This window comes from Schistocerca gregaria, chromosome 1 (genome assembly GCF_023897955.1).
Source record: "Schistocerca gregaria isolate iqSchGreg1 chromosome 1, iqSchGreg1.2, whole genome shotgun sequence".
Taxonomy (NCBI): domain Eukaryota; kingdom Metazoa; phylum Arthropoda; class Insecta; order Orthoptera; family Acrididae; genus Schistocerca; species Schistocerca gregaria.
Genome location: NC_064920.1, coordinates 105371059 through 105388825, shown reverse-complemented (window position 1 = coordinate 105388825; position 17767 = coordinate 105371059). Strand labels below are relative to the sequence as shown.

The 17767-nt window shown below is 39.2% G+C and overlaps 1 protein-coding gene across 1 annotated transcript in view; it reads left to right on the top strand.

Annotated features, from left to right (window-relative positions):
• The window catches only part of LOC126334525 (uncharacterized), a 1455833-nt gene that overhangs the window by 1406669 nt on the left and 31397 nt on the right, over nt 1-17767 (top strand). Inside the window, exon 13 of the mRNA XM_049996880.1 lies at nt 11216-11353. Coding sequence (XP_049852837.1) covers nt 11216-11353 — 138 coding nt within the window. The remainder of the gene's footprint in view (nt 1-11215; nt 11354-17767) is intronic.

Below are 17767 nucleotides of genomic sequence, written 5' to 3'. Positions count from 1 at the left end.
AAAATAGTCCCCCATTCGGATCTCAGGGCGGGGACTACTCAAGAGGGTGTCGTTATCAGGAGAAAGAAAACTGGCGTTCTACAGATCGGAGCGTGGAATGTCAGGTCCCTTAATCGGGAAGGTAGGTTAGAAAATTTAAAAAGGGAAATGGATAGGTTAAAGTTAGATATAGTGGGAATTAGTGAAGTTCAGTGGCAGGAGGAACAAGGCTTTTGGTCAGGTGACTACAGGGTTATAAACACAAAATCAAATAGGGGTAATGAAGGAGTAGTTTTAATAATGAATAGGAAAATAGGAATGTGGGTAAGCTACTACAAACAGCATAGTGAATGTATTATAGTGACCAAGATAGACACGAAGCCCACACCTACTACAGTAGTACAAGTTTATATGCCAACTAGCTCTGCAGATGACAAAGAAATTGATGAAATGTATGATGAAATAAAAGAAATTATTCAGATAGTGAAGGGACATGAAAATTTAATGGTCATGGGTGACTGGAATTCGAGTGTAGGAAAAGGGAGAGAAGGAAACATAGTAGGTGAATATGGATTGGGGCTAAGAAATGAAAGAGGAAGCCGCCTGGTAGAATTTTGCACAGAGCATAACTTAATCATAGCTGACACTTGGTTCAAGAATAATTAAAGAAGGTTGTATACATGGAAGTATCCTGAAGATACTAAAAGGTATCAGATAGATTATATAATGGTAAGACGAAGATTTAGGAACCAGGTTTTAAATTGTAAGACATTTCCAGGGGCAGATGTGGACTCTGACCACAATCTATTGGTTATGACCTGTAGATTAAAACTGAAGAAACTGCAAAAAGTCGGGAATTTAAGGAGATGGGACCTGGATAAACCGAAAGAACCAGAGGTTGTACAGAGTTTCAGGGAGAGCATAAGGGAACAATTGACAGGAATGGGGGAAAGAAATACAGTAGAAGAAGAATGGGTAGCTTTGAGGGATGAAGTAGTGAAGGCAGCAGAGGATCAAGTAGGTAAAAAGACGAGGGCTAGTAGAAATCCTTGGGTAACAGAAGAAATATGGAATTTAATTGATGAAAGGAGAAAATATAAAAATGCAGTAAATGAAGCAGGCAAAATGGAATACAAACGTCTCAAAAATGAGATCGATAGGAAGTGCAAAATGGCTAAGCAGGGATGGCTAGAGGACAAATGTAAGGATGTAGAGGCTTATCTCACTAGGGGTAAGATAGATACTGCCTACAGGAAAATTAAAGAAACTTTTGGAGATAAGGGAACCACTTGTATGAACATCAAGAGCTCAGATGGAAACCCAGTTCTAAGCAAAGAAGGGAAAGCAGAAAGGTGGAAGGAGTATATAGAGGGTCTATACAAGGGCAATGTACTTGAGGACAATATTCTGGAAATGGAAGAGGATGTAGATGAAGATGAAATGGGAGATAAGATACTGTGTGAAGAGTTTGACAGAGCACTGAAAGACCTGAGTCGAAACAAGGCCCCCGGAATAGACAACATTCCATTGGAACTACTGACAGTCTTGCGAGAGCCAGTCCTGACAAAACTCTACCATCTAGTGAGCAAGATGTATGAAACAGGCGAAATACCCACAGACTTCAAGGAGAATATAATAATTCCAATCCCAAAGAAAGCAGGTGTTGTCAGATGTGAAAATTACCAAACAATCATATATTAAAAACAAAGATTCCAAGACTTACCAAGCGGGAAAGCGCCGGCAGACAGGCACATGAACAAAACACACAAACACACACACAGAATTACGAGCTTTCGCAACTGGCAGTTGCTTCGTCAGGAAAGAGGGAAGGAGAGGGAAAAATGAAAGGATGTGGGTTTTAAGGGAGAGGGTAAGGAGTCATTCCAATCCCGGGAGCGGAAAGACTTCCCTTAGGGGAAAAAAAGGACAGGTGTACACTCGCACACACACACACACACACACATATCCATCCGCACATACACAGACACAGACACAAGCAGACAAATATGTCTGCTTGTGTCTGTGTATGTGCGGATGGATATGTGTGTGTGTGTGTGTGCGAGTGTACACCTGTCCTTTTTTTCCCCTAAGGGAAGTCTTTCCGCTGCCGGGATTGGAATGACTCCTTACCCTCTCCCTTAAAACCCACATCCTTTCATTTTTCCCTCTCCTTCCCTCTTTCCTGACGAAGCAACTGCCAGTTGCGAAAGCTCGTAATTCTGTGTGTGTGTTTGTGTGTTTTGTTCATGTGCCTGTCTGCCGGCGCTTTCCCGCTTGGTAAGTCTTGGAATCTTTGTTTTTAATATATTTTTCCCATGTGGAAGTTTCTTTCTGTTTTATTTACCAAACAATCAGTTTAATAAGCCACAGCTGCAAAATACTAACACGAATTCTTTACAGACGAATGGAAAAAGTAGTAGAAGCCGACCTCTGGGAGGATCAGTTTGGATTCCATAGAAGTACTGGAACACGTGAGGCAATACTGACCTTACCACTAATCTTAGAAGAAAGATTAAGGAAAAGCAAACCTACGTTTCTAGCATTTGTAGACTTAGAGAAAGCTTTTGACAATGTTGACTGGAATATTCTCTTTCAAATTCTAAAGGTGGCAGGGGTAAAATACAGGGAGCGAAAGTCTATTTACAATTTGTACAGAAACCAGATGGCAGTTATAAGAGTCGAGGGACATGGAAGGGAAGCAGTGGCTGGGAAGGGAGTAAGACAGGGTTGTACCCTCTCCCCGATGTTATTCAATCTGTATATTGAGCAAGCAGTAAAGGAAACAAAAGAAAAGTTCGGAGTAGGTATTAAAATCCATCGAGAAGAAATAAAAACTTTGAGGTTCGCGATGACATTGTAATTCTGTCAGAGGCAGCTAAGGACTTGGAAGAGCAGTTGAATGGAATGGACAGTGTCATGAAATGAGGATATAAGATGAACATCAACAAAAGCAAAACGAGGATAATGGAATGTAGTCGAATTAATTCGGGTGATGCTGAGGGAATTAGATTAGGAAATGAGACACTTAAAGTAGTAAAGGAGTTTGGCTATTTGGGGAGCAAAATAACTGATGATGGTCAAAGTATAGAGGATATAAAATGTAGACTGGCAATGGCAAGGAAAGCCCTTCTGAAGAAGAGAAATTTGTTAAATCGAGTATAGATTTAAGTGTCAGAAGTCATTTCTGAAAGTATTTGTATGGAGTGTAGCCATGTATAGAAGTGAAACATGGACGATAAATAGTTTGAACAAGAAGAGAATATAAGCTTTTGAAATGTGGTGCTACAGAAGAATGCTGAAGATTAGATGGGTAGATCACATAACTAATGAGGAAGTATTGAATAGGTTTGGGGAGAAGAGAAGTTTGTGGCACAACTTGACCAGAAGAAGGGATCGGTTGGTAGGACATGTTCTGAGGCATCAAGGGATCACAAATTTAGTATTGGAGGGCAGCGTGGAGGGTAAAAATCGTAGAGGGAGACCAAGAGATGAATACACTAAGCAGATTCAGAAGGATGTAGGTTGCAGTGGGTACAGGGAGATGAAGAAGCTTGCACAGGATAGAGTAGCATGGAGAGCTGCATCAAACCAGTCTCAGGACTGAAGACCACAACAACAACAACAACATCAATCATCAAGTCCAGTTACTTGATCCCACTGCAATGTTTCTCGTAACCTCCTTTTAAGTGCATTAGTCAAGATAATTGTGTCAAATAATTTGTCAAGGTGTGTTAATTTTTTAAGTTGGTTCTTACAAAACTCTTCCAAAGTACTGTCCCTATTCCTATAATTAGGACCATTCAAAAGTTCACTTTTAATTATCCTGTGTTCAGCTTCTGGCCAAAATTTATTTAACAAAATTTTCTCATAACTTTGATATGTTTCCCACTAACTTAAATTTAAATTTACCCATGATAGAGCATTGTCTTCAAGACATCTTTCAATAAATTTAATTTTTTGATTGTCATCCATGCCTGACACAAAACTATCTGTTGAGTGGTGCAAAAAATCCACTGGATGTAAATAGACAGATGGAAAACTTTTGATGGGAGTGTTGGACCACGTAATATCATTGTTTACACGTAGACATTGGTTCACATAAGTTTCCTGAACTGCTGAAATTCTTTAATCTAAAACAGCTACATTAGTTTGCATATGGTTTTCAACATTTAAAATTTTGTGGTTTAAACTGGCGATGTTTTGTTCCATTTTTCTGCTTTTGGATTCTGTTCAGGTCTGACATCATGAATATTCCTCTATTGTCTTGCAGACTCAACTATCAACTCATTTTCCAAAACAATAAATTTATGTTCTAAAACATCAAATTTTTCATTGATACTTTTTAACCCCTCTGACAACCCATTTTTTAACTCTGAAACTTGTTACTACATTGACCAATCTGATCTTGTACTTTGTCTATTTCACTGTTGTTTTCAATTCTTATCTCAATTAACTGATCATTAACTGCACTAAATTTGCTATTGTTATCTGTCTTCATTTCCTCTAGTTATGCCAAAATTAACTGCAAAATATTAGTTTTTACTGTTTCTTTATTGACTACAATTTCACTCAAATCGGACATGAACTGGGTTACACTTCTACTTCACTCCTAACCTCATCCCTATTCATTTTGTTAACAAGTGCCCGAGTTCACAAACAAATTAACTTCACAAATAGTTTGTACTATTCTTCCTTTTTTGATGTCACTGGTTGTCATTGTAAGTCCTCTTTCATTCGATCCAGTACTTCATTATTGGTAGTACATCATCACTGTTGATATGATTTACTTTGATGGGTAGTCCTCAGTCTTCTTTCTTTGTGTGATCGGAAATCCATTCATACATAAACTACAAATGACACAAATCACCCTCCCATCATCATCATCATCATTTAAGACTGATTATGCCTTTCAGCGTTCAGTCTGGAGCATAGCCCCCTTATAAAATTCCTCCATGATCCCCTATTCAGTGCTAACATTGGTGCCTCTTCTGATGTTAAACCTGTTACTTCAAAATCATTCTTAACCGAATCCAGGTACCTTCTCCTTGGTCTGCCCCGACTACTCCTACCCTCTACTGCTGAACCCGTGAGTCTCTTGGGTAACCTTGCTTTCCCCATGCATGTAACATGACCCCACCATCTAAGCCTGTTCGCCCTGACTGCTACATCTATAGAGTTCATTCCCAGTTTTTCTTTGATTTCCTCATTGTGGACACCCTCCTGCCATTGTTCCCATCTACTAGTACCTGCAATCATCCTAGCTACTTTTATATCTGTAAGCTCAACCTAATTGATAAGGTAACCTGAATCCACTCAGTTTTTGCTCCCATACAACAAAGTTGGTTGAAAAATTGAACATTGCACAGATAACTTAGTCTTGATACTGACTTCCTTCTTGGAGAAGAGAGTAGATCATAGCTGAGTGCTCACTGCATTAGCTTTGCTATACCTCACTTCCAGTTCTTTCACTATGTTGCCATCCTATGAGAATATGCATCCTAAGAAGTTGAAACCGTCCACCTGTTCTAACTTTGTTCCTCATATTTGGCACTCAATCCATTTATATTTCTTTCTCACTGACATTACTTTCGTTTTGGAGATGCTAATCTTCATACCATAGTCCTTACATTTCTGAATTAGCTCTGAAATATTACATTGCAAACTTTCAATCGAATCTGCCATCACCACTAAGTCATCCGCATATGCAAGACTGCTTATTTTGTGTTCACGTATCTTAATCTCAACCAGCCAGTCTATTGTTTTCAACATATGATCCATAAGTAATATGAACAACAGTGGAGACATGTTGCAGCCTTGTCTTACCCCTGACACTACTCTGAACCATGAACTCAATTTACCGTCAACTCTAACTGCTGCCTGACTATCCATCTAAAGACCTTTAATTGCTTTCAAAAGTTTGCCTCCTATTCCATAATCTCGTAGAACAGACAATAACTTCCTCCTAGAAACCCTGTCATATGCCTTTTCTGGATCTGTAAAGCATAGATACAATTCCCTGTTCCACTCATAACACTTCTCCATTATTTGCCTTAAGCTAAAGATCTGGTCCTGACAACCTCTAAGAGGCCTAAACGCACACTGATTTTCATCCAATTGGTCCTCAACAAATACTCGCACTTTCCTTTCAACGATACCTGAGAAGATTTTACCCACAACGCTGATTAAAGAGATACCTCTGTAGCTGTTGCAATCTTTTCTGTTTCCATGTTTAAAGATTGGTGTGATTACTACTTTTGTCCAGTCTGATGGAACCTGTCCCGACTCCCAGGCCATTATTTCAATTATCCTGTGTAGCCATTTAAGACCTGACATTCCACTGTACTTGATGAGTTCTGACTTAATTCCATCCACCCCAGCTGTTTTATTGCACTGCAATCTAATGACCATTTTTTCCACTTCCTCAAATGTGATCCTATTTCCATCATCAATCCCATCCCATTGTACCTCGAAATCTGAAACATTACTGATCATATTTTCACCTACATTGAGCAACTCTTCAAAATATTCCCTCCATCTGCCCAAGGCATCCACAGGATTCACCAGCAGTTTTCCTGACCTGTCCAAAATACTTGTCATTTCCTGCTTACTTTCCTTTCAAAGACTGCTAATTTTCGAGCAGCTTGACCCATAGTCTCCAACCTGTTTCCAAAGTCTTCCCACGATTTCTTCTTAGATGCTGCAATGATCTGTTTGGCTTTGTTTCTTTCTTCAACATAACTTTCTCTATCTGCCTGAGTTCTAGTACGTAGCCTTCTTTTTCCTTTTACAGGCTGCCTTGACTGTGTCATTCCACCAAGCTGTTTGCTTCACCCTACTTTTACACACTACTGTTTCAAGACATTCTTTAGCCACTTCTAGTACTGTGTCCCTGTACCTTTTCCAATGACTGTAACTGACTACATTCAACTAACTGGTACCTTTCTGAGATTGCTGTTATGTACTTGTGCCTGATTTCCTTAACCTGAAGTTTCTCCACTCTTATCCTCCTACATATGGACCTGACCTCCTGCACTTTCAGCCTCAGAATTCCAATTTCACTGCAGATTAAATAATGATCAGTGTCATCAAAGAATCCCCTGAATACACGTGTGTCCCTCACTGCCTTCCTGAATTCCTGATCTGTTATTACATAGTCAATGACAGATCTTGTTCCCCTGCCTTCCCAAGTGTACCGGTGAATGTTCTTATGTTTAAAAAAGGAGTTTGTGATTACTAAGCCCATACTGGCACAGAAATCCAAGAGTTGTTTCCTGTTCCTGTTGGCCTCCATACCCTCTCCAAATTTACCTATAACCTTTTCATACCCTTCTGTTCGATTTCCAATCCTGGCGTTACAATCACCCATAAGCAGAACACTGTCCTTGTCCTTTACTCTAACAACTACATCACTGAGTGCCTCATAAAAACTATCCATCTTATCTTGATCTGTCCCTTCACAATGCAAATATACTGACACAATCCTAATTTTCTTGCTAGACACTGTCAAATCTATCCACATCAGTCATTTGTTTACATACATTATTGCAAGTACGCTGGGTTCCATTTCTTTCCTGATGTAAAGTCCTACACCCCATTGTGATATTCCTGCTTTGACTCCTGACAGGTAGACCTTGTATTCTCCCACTTCCTCTTCTTTCTCACCCCTTACCCGAATGTCACTAACAGCTTAAACGTCCAGCCCCATCTTACTTGCAGCCTCTGCCAGATCTACCTTTTTCCCATAGTTTCCCCCATTGATATTAATAGCTCCCTGTCTCATTACCATTTGTCTGCCAAGTCATATCCTAGGAGTCCCTGGTTTCTCAGTTAGAGGTGGGACTCCGTCACCTCCAAAGGTCAGAGGCATTTTGCTCTGATTGTTGCCAGCATCATATTTAAAGTATCATGGAAGCAGGTTGCTAGCCTTACTTGCCCCGAGTCCCATTGGGTTTTACCCCTAATGGTTGAGGGACTAACCAGTGGATTTGGTAGTCTTTGCCGTATGAGAACAAAGGTGACCATGACTCAGAATATGTCCGAGATGCTCAGCCTTCTTCCAAAGTAACTGGTATCCCGACTGTCGGGACCACTTACTTGGCCACTCACACAAGAAGGAGAAATGTGATTAAGTTTAGGGACTGATGTTCCATTGATGTTGAGGTCACGAGAGATAAAGTACAAAATTGAATAACACAACAATGGGGGGAAGAAAATTGAAAGCGTCCTTTTCAAGGTTAATGTCTGGCATTTGCCAAACTGGAATAAGGTAAACCAAGAAAAATCTGAACCTTGAAGGCCAGAAGGTGGTTAGAGCACCACACCTCCTGAATTTCTTATTATCTGACACGGTCATTTCTGGGGATAAGCAGTCTACTGGGTTAAAGCTGTGGATTCAGAAAAATCCTCAATAGTCATGACTGCAAATATAATTTTATTGATTACTAGTCTCAGCATATCTAAAAGCCATCTTCAGATCACAACAAAATACACTGATTAGTGTACTGCTGCCAAATGGTGGGAGACAATTTTTGTGAGTGGGATCATTTGTTACACAGTCGAATGGAACAGTGATGTGCACTACCCCACAATAAAAGTGCTCATGCATAGGTCTTTGTCTGCCATAACACAGGCACTTCCTTCTCCAGTGAGGCTTGTGTCGCAAGCAACATATGATGATTATGTTCATGTATGGAGGTTACATAGGACTAGTTTCTAGTGTGGAACAGGCATCTCATTCTACAGAGTCAATAACAGTCACTGCTTCTGATGTTACTTCAGAATAATAATGTGGTAAGTATGACCTCAGTGTCCGCATATGTAAACTTTCTGGTTCTGTTAGTGTGCATTACAAATGATGATCTTTCACACTGGAATAGTTCACATCACTGCTCCACTGGACTGTACAACAAACGATCTTGCTCACACAAAGTATGACAACATGCCCCCCCCCCCCCCCCCAAACATGTTATATGTTTGCTAGTTACTGTAGTTAGAACCAACAACAAACTTCATGAGATGATAATTATATTATGTGGCTGCTGTCACTGCACCCAGCTATCCATGGAGAAAAGATTTGGGTTTAATATATGGGGTGTTTATAAATGAACATCGGCGTTCCAATGCTTTACAATATTTGTTATTAAACCTGCAGCTATAAATGATATGCCAAGTGAAAGAGGAACTCAAACAGTTGTGTTGGCACCAGTGCACATGTGCAGCATGCAACATTTACGCTGCAATCCACTAGACAGCGGTAGAAGTGAATATGGCGACTAGTGAACAGAAAGCGTTTTGTGTTTTGCAGTTTGCAACGACCGAATCTGTAGTTATGAATTGACCTTTCACCTTAGTGGACATGTTAACACTCACAATGTGCGCATCTGGAGCTCAGAAAATCCTCACGTGGTGGTACAAATGCAACGAGATTCCCCTAAAGTGACTGTTTTTTGTGTCGTATCCTGGCGGAAAGTTTCTGGGCATTTCGTTTTTGGTGCACCTACTGTAACTGGCACTTCTTACCTTGACACACCAGAGCAATGGCTCTTCCCTCAGTTGGAAGATGAGCCAGAGAACTTCATTTTCGAGCAAGACAATGCACCACCCCACTGGCATAGTAAAGTATGCGACTGGTTGAACTTCACTGTACCCAAGCGCTGGATAGGCCACAAGGGGCCCAATGACAGGGCTTGCTTTGCATGGCCTCCACATTCACCCGACCTAACGCCATGCAATTTTTTCCTTTGGGGCTTCATCAAGGGTTGTGTGTACATGCCTCTGCTACCAGCAGACCTCCCTGAATTAAGAAATTGGGAAGAACTCGGCTATAGACTTTATGTGTGCTGTGTGACAAATGGTGCTCACATTGAACATTTGTTAGGTTCTTGGTAAAACTGTTTGAGTTGCTCTTTCATTTGACATATCCACAACTGCATGTTTAATATAATAAATATTACAAAGCATCAAAACCCCGACATTCATTTAAAAACACCCCGTATGATTGTCCATGAGGTTACAACTCTAACAGCTGTCTGAAGACAGCTCCCTCCCTTCTGCAACAAACAAAACTTCATTATTAGTCAACTGATCCTGGACGACGCCACCACTTGTAATCTCCCCCTCCCACAAGTAGTTGATCTCACTACTATTGTCAATGGTAAAGTCTCTTTGAGATTTGCAATAAACGTTTTACTTATCTTCTTTTCTTGTAGTTGGTTCCAGTTCTTCATGTATAGGGATCTGATTCTCAAAGCTAAAATTTTCATCTTTTAGGTTCTCATGGTTCCAATTGACATAATTAACTTCAAAGAATGGCTATGCAAATCCTTTGTTTTCATGGTAATTTACTGCCTTACATTTTATGATATCATGCATCCTTGAATTTTCACATTAACAAAGCCAAAATAACATTGTTCTTCCAAAATACAAAAACATGTCTGATCAAATCAGAGGCATTCCCACTACTACTTCACTCTGCGGCAATAACAGGATTCAAAAGATCTTACTGTCTTTCTTGACAAATGAATTTCTAGTAGTTTATATTATTATTTTATAAATGTTTCCAGAAATAAACATAATAAACAATATAAGATTGAATAATTAATAATAGAAATTTTAAGTGAGGCAAATATTTCATAATTTCAAATGTTTCTAAAAAAAGGATAATTTAACTGTATATTCAGAGCTAGTACATATCAATTGTAACAAAGAGAATAAAGTAATTTCTTTTTATAGATTTTAGCTTGAAATTCAACACATCACATGCAAAACTGCATTGAATTTTTTTTTAGAAAAGCAGCTGAGACCTGTTCCAAATTCAAAAATTAGTGCTGTTATTGACTACTTCTGTTGAGGAAAATTAATACTAGAGAAGGGTGCCCTTTACATTTTCCAGTCCTCTTGTCAGCTCTGGGAGGTATAAATGGTAACCAAAAGACACAATTCGAAGAGTTATAGCCTAACTTAAATTGGAAAAGCAGAGTTGTGGCTTCTTTAGAGGCAAGTCAACTTCTTCATTATGAATACTATGAGCATGAGAATTAATCCACAGAAATTCTGTCATCTATTTTCATATTTCAGACTAAATGCATTTCCAAATTATAGCTAATGTCTGCTCAATTGTCTTGGAATTAGACTTTCATGCTTTGTAACACCAAAAACAAGCCCTACATTTTAGAATAGCGTATGTTATGAGAACTTTTGTCACGGATTTTTTCAGTGACATTGCTTTATATTACAGAGAAGCCAACAAAACCGTCCAGTGATCTCCTGTCACCTCTGTCACAACTTGCAAAGGATGAAGGGGAAACATTGCACTGGAAAGATGCTGCAAGCTACAAGAAACAAAAAGCTGTTAACATTACATCCAGTTCTATGGGTAAGCAATTTGAATTTCTTTTGTGATGCTTGTCTTCACCATCAGTTTGTGCATTGGCAATGCTTTCGTTATGTATCAGTATGGCAATGCTGATGAAACTGCTATCCTCAATGAAAGTGAAGAAGAGTTACACGATCTTTTGGGTGGACTGAACAGTCCAATGAATGCAGAATATGAACTGTGAGTCAACTGAAGAAAGACAAAAGTAATAAAGAGTAGTAGAAACAATAATAGCGATGAACTTAACGTCAAAACTGGTAACCACAAAGAAGATGAAGTTAATAAATTCTACTGCTTTTGAAACAAAGTAACACGTAACAGACAAAGCATGGAAGACATAAAAAACAGTCTAGCATGGGCAAAGAGGGTGTCCCCTTTCCTTTCCATAGCTAGTCTACATTTTGTATCCTCTCTACTTCAACCATCATTAGTTATTTTTTCCCTAAAAACCAGAACTCATTTACTACTTTAAGTGCCTCATTTCCTAATCGTAATTCCCTCAGCATCACCTGATTTAATTCGACTACATTCCATTATCCTTGTTTTGCTTTTGTAGATGTTCATCCTACATCCTCTTTTCAAGACACTGTCTCTTCCGTTCAGCTGCTCCTCCAGGTCCTTTGCTGTCTTTGACAGAATTACAATGTCATCGGCAAACCTCAAAGCTATTACTTCTTCTCCATGGATTTTAATTCCTACTCCAAATTTTTCTTTTGTTTCCTTTACTGCTTACTCAATATACAGATTAAATAACATCAGGGATAAGCTACAACCCTGTCTCACTCCCTTCTGAACCACTGTTTCCCTTTTGTCCCCCTTGACTCTTATAACTGCAATCTGGTTTCTGTAAAATTTGTTAATAGCCTTTTGCTCCCTGTGTATTTTAGACCTGCCACCTTCAGAATTTGAAAGAGACTATTCCAGTCAACATCGTCAAAAAAATTTTCTAAGTCTACAAATGCTAGAAATGTAGGTTTGCCTTTCCTAACCAGATCTTCTAAGATAAGTCATCGCATCAGTATTGCCTTGTGTGCTCCAACATTTCTATGGGATCCAAACTGATCTTCCACGAAGTTGGCTTCTACCAGTTTTTCCATTTGTTTGTAAAGAATTCATGTTAGTATTTTGCAACCATGCCATATTAAACTGACAGTTCAGTAACTTTCATGCATGTCAACACCTGCATTCTTTGGGATTGAAATTATTATACTGTTCTTGAAGTCTGAAGGTATTTTGCTGTCTCATACATTTTGCTCACAAGATAGAAGTTTTGTCATGGCTGGCTCTTCCAAGGTTATTAGTTATTCTAAGGGAATGTTATCTACTCCCGGGGCCTTATTTTGACTTAGGTCCTTCAGTACTCTGTCAAATTCTTTGTGCAGTATCATATTTAGCAATTCATCTTCATTTACGTTCTCTTCCATTTCCATAATATTGCCCTCCAATATATCAACCTTGTTTAGACCCTCTATATACTCCTTCTACCTTTCGCTTTTCCTTCTTTCCTTAGGACTGGTTTCCTGTGTGAGCTCTTAATATTCATACAGGTGGTTATCTTTTCTCCAAAGGTCTCTTTATTTTCCCATAGGCAGTATCTACCTTACCCCTAGTGATATATGCTTCTACAGACTTACATTTGTCCTCTAGCCATCCCTGCTTTGCTATTTTGTACTTCAGACGTTTGGATTCCTTTTTGCCTGCTTCATTTACTGCATTTTTGTATTTTGTTCTTTCATCAATTAAGTACAATATATTTTCTGCTACCCAAGGATTTCTACTAGCCCTCATTTTTTTTTATCTGCTTGATCCTCTGCTGCCTTCACTATTTCTTCTCTCAAAGCTATCCATTCTTCTTCCTGCTGTATTTCTTTCCCCTGTTCTTGTCAGTTGTTCCCTAATGCTCTCCCTGAAACTCTCTACAACATCTAATTCTTTCAATTTATCCAGGTCCCATTTCCTTAAATTCTTACCTTTTTGCAGTTTCTTCACTTTTACTCTACAGATCACAACCAATAAATTGTGGTCAGAGTTAACATCTGCACCTGTAAATGACTTACAATTTAAAACCTGGTTTCTAAATCTCTGTCTTATCATTATATAATATATCTGAAACTTTCCAGTGTCTCCAGGGCTCTTTCATACATACAACCTTCTTTCATGATTCTTAAACTAAGTGTTTGCTACGATAAAGTTATGCTCTGTCCAAAATTCTACCAGGCAGCTTCCTCTTCCACTCCTTACCCACAGTCCATATTCACCTACTACGTTTCCTTCTGTTCCTTTCCCTGCAACCTAATTCCAGTCCCCCATGAGTATTAAATTTTCATCCCCCTTAACTATTTGAATAATTTCTTTTATCACATCAGACATTTCTTCAGTCTCTTATCTGCAGAGCTATTTGTCTTATAAACTTGTATTACCATGGTAGGCATGGGTTTCATGTTTATCTTGGCTACACTATTGTATTCACTATGATGTCCTTAGTAGCTTATCCGTGTTCTTATTTTTTTAATTCACTATTAAACCTTCTCCTGCATTACCATTATTTTATTTTGTATTTATAATCCTGTATTTGCCTGAGCAGAAGTCTTGCTCCTACTGCCACCAAACTTAGCTAATTCCCACTATATCTGACTTTAACCTATCCATTTCCCTTCTTAAATTTTCTAACCTATTTGCCCGATTGAGAGAGCTGACATTCCACACTCCAATCTGTAGAACATCAGTTTTGTTCCTCCTGATAATGACAGGGGCTGTTTTACCTCTGGAATATTTTACCCAAGAAGACACTGTCATTATTATAGTAAAGCTGCATGCCCCTGGGAAAATTTACAGCAGTAGTTTCCCATACTTTCAGCCATTCACAGTACCAGCACAGCAAGGCCGTTTTGGTTGATATTACAAGAAAGATCAGCCAATCATCCAGACTGTTGTCCCTACAACTACTGGAAAGGCTGCTGACACTCTTCAGGAACTATACAGTCATCTGGCCTCTCAACAGATACCCCTCCATTGTGGTTGTCCCTATTGTAAGGCTATATGTATCGCTGAGGCACGCAAGCCTCCCCAGTGACAGCAAGGTCCAAGGTTCATGGGGGGCTGATAATGATAATTAAAAAAAATCTGACACTGATATTTTTTTAAAATATTAATTTATCCGATCCCAACATTTTTAAAAATATCAACAGTCCTAGAATTCTTGACCAAAAGAAGTCTGATTGTATGAAACATAGACCTTACATTGAGGAAGAAATATCTGAGAATGTATATTTGAAGCACAACATTGTATGACAGTAAATCATGGACTGTTGGAAAACAGAAAAGAAGATAAATGAGCCCTTTGATAAACTTTGCAAACTTATTAGGCATAGCAGCAATCACAGTGAACAGTAATAAAATATTACATAGAACAGTGTTGTTGACTTAAAAGCACTTTTATTCATAAGTGTGACTGGTATCAACCTGATGTGGATCATCTTCAAACCATACTCCAGTGATGACACATGGAGACGGTGACGTGGAGCAGAAACCCCCAGACGTCAACTGCTCATGATGAGAGTATGGTCCAAAGATGACCTACGCCAGATTGAAACTAGTCACCCCTCATGAATACAAGTATTGTTATACACTCAAGACTGTTCTATGTATAGTATTTTATTAGAGGAGATTCAGTTTTCATTCCATAGATCCAAAAATGGGATGATTTTCTTGAGTGCAGAACATGTCAGAAAATATAACATAAAAAACATATAACATTTGAATATAATACTCATTTCTCTGCTCATATGTTGGGAGATTATCAATATATGTGAATATGTCACAGTAAACTATAACTGCTAATATTTACAGAATTAATGCACTCTCAGAATTAAACATAGTTATACACTTTTAATAAATTTATCATTCACAAAGTATCTAATCTTGACTGTTGTGACCAAGTGTTATCAGAACCGAAATCTAAGAGACATTTTTATTTAACCTTGTCTAACAGTCCTTGTTAAAATATTCATCTCTAGAGTAGAAAGAATTTCCTCCCAAAATGTCTTTCAAAGTTTGTTTAAACTGTGCTTCATCTGAAACCATATTTTTAATGTTTGCTGGCAATTTTTTGATAACATGTGTTCGTGAATATTGGTCCCCTTTTTGGACCAAAGTAAGTGATTTTAGGTCTTTATATAGACTGTTCTTATTCCTAGTACTGATACTATGTATTGAGGCTATTTGCTGGAAATTAAAATATTTAAAGATTAGTTAAAATTAAATGTAAAATTAAAAAAATAATTTATTGGAAACTAAAAAATATTATTTGCAACAAATTTCATTGAGGAACAAATATACTGAGAAGCAGTGGTTAGAATATCCAGTGCCTTGGACAGCTTTCTATATGATGATCTTGAATTTTCACCACAAATGAGTCTTATTATGTGCTTCTGCTCTCCAAAAACTTTTCAGTGATTTGATGAGTTGCCCTAGAATATGATAATACAAGATAATAGAATGAAAGAAAGCAAAGTGTGCAAGTTTTTTTGATTTTTTAGCCTCATTTTCATAATCTGCCAGTACATAACCAGTCCTTTGATTACATTTACACGCAGTTTTTTCGAAATTTTCCTGAATTTCCCCACCCTTTAACGTGTTTTGGAGACAACACAACTACCTAATCTTTACACCCATTGTTGTTCACCAACCTAAGTTCAGCACAGGATCAACATAGCTCATCTCAAACCAACACTTTTTCGACTTTTTTCACACCTTTATCTCTCCCTATATATACATCTATCTATTTTCACTTCAACCTCATGTTACCCTTTCCACCTTCTAATACCATGTCAACCCCACAACATCCCTACAATGACCCCATTAAATTTTATTTACATTCCCTCCGCAAACGTGCCTTCACCCTAGCCAGATTATGCTCCCATATTTTATTTACTCAGGCTTGTCTGACATTTGGCATTACCCCCAAAGGCCTCCCATCTCTGGCTGCAATCCTTCTTTCCATCAGTCCTTATAACAGTTCCAAACTGCACAATCCATAGCCCTCACCCGCCCAATCCTTCACCTATACATTGACTTGGCCAATGAACACACCTGTCAACTCCTATCCCAAATCAAACTCCTCAATCTTTTCTCTACCACATCCACACCGGCTGTTCATAGCATCCTCCTACAGGCCAACCGCAAATTAGAACAGCATGCCACCCTCCACCTCAAAAAACTATCCAATCCCCTGGTTTCCCACCTCCGGAAAGGCAACTCACTCATCTTCCACAACCTTTCCAACCAACCTCAACCTCCTCTCATTGCACATAGACCCAGTCTCTCCCATCTACTCAATCTCCCACTTCCAGCTCCACTCCCCCCAACACCTCAAAATTCTAGTCAACACAATCTGGAACCACAACACCCCAATTCAGCAGTTAACCTTTCCTCCAAACCTCTCTCCCAATCTGAAACCTCTGTCCTATCCAAAGGCCTCACCTTCAGCCCCACTCCTAGAATCAACCAAACTGCCCTTGTCAAAGAGTTACTGTCCTACACTCGTAGTCTCTGCTGGAAATATCACTTTGCCACCAAGGAAAATAATCCTGATCCCACCCCTAATGATCCAACTCCCCAAGACACTATCCAAATTGAACCCTGCCTGGAACGGTTCCATCCTCCATCACAGCGGGACCCACCTCCTCTTCCTCAAAATCACCCTTTCCAAACCATCCAGGAATTTCTCACTTCCAGCCTTGCCTCTCAATCTTTCTTGAAAAACCTTAATCCTATTCCCAACATCACCACAGCCGAAGCCCCGGCTATTCGTGATCTGAAAGCTGACCGATCCATCATCATTCTTCCGGCTGACAAGGGTTCCATGACCATGGTACTTGATGGTCGGGAGTATGTGGCCGAGGGACTGCGTCAGCTTTCAGACAACTCTACATACAAAGTTTGCCAAGGTAATCCCATTTCTGATGTCCAGGCGGAGCTTCAAGGAATCCCCATCAACACCTCGCACTCCTACCTTCTACCTACTTCCTAAAATTCACAAACCCAAACATCCCGGCCGCCCCATTGTAGCTGGTTACCAAGCCCCCACAGAACGTATCTCTGCCTACATAGATCAACACCTTCAACCCATTACATGCAGTCTCCCATCCTTCATCCAAGACACCAACCACTTTCTCGAATGCCTGGAATCCTTACCCAGTCTGTAACCTCCAGAAACCATCCTTGTAACCATTGATGCCACTTCCCAATACATAAATATCCCACACGCCCAGGGCCTCGCTGCAATGGAGCACTTCCTTTCATGCCGATCACCTGCCACCCTACATAAAACCTCTTTTCTCATCACCTTAGCCAGCTTCATCCTGACCCACAACTTCTTCACTTTTGAAGGCCAGACATACTAACAATTAAAGG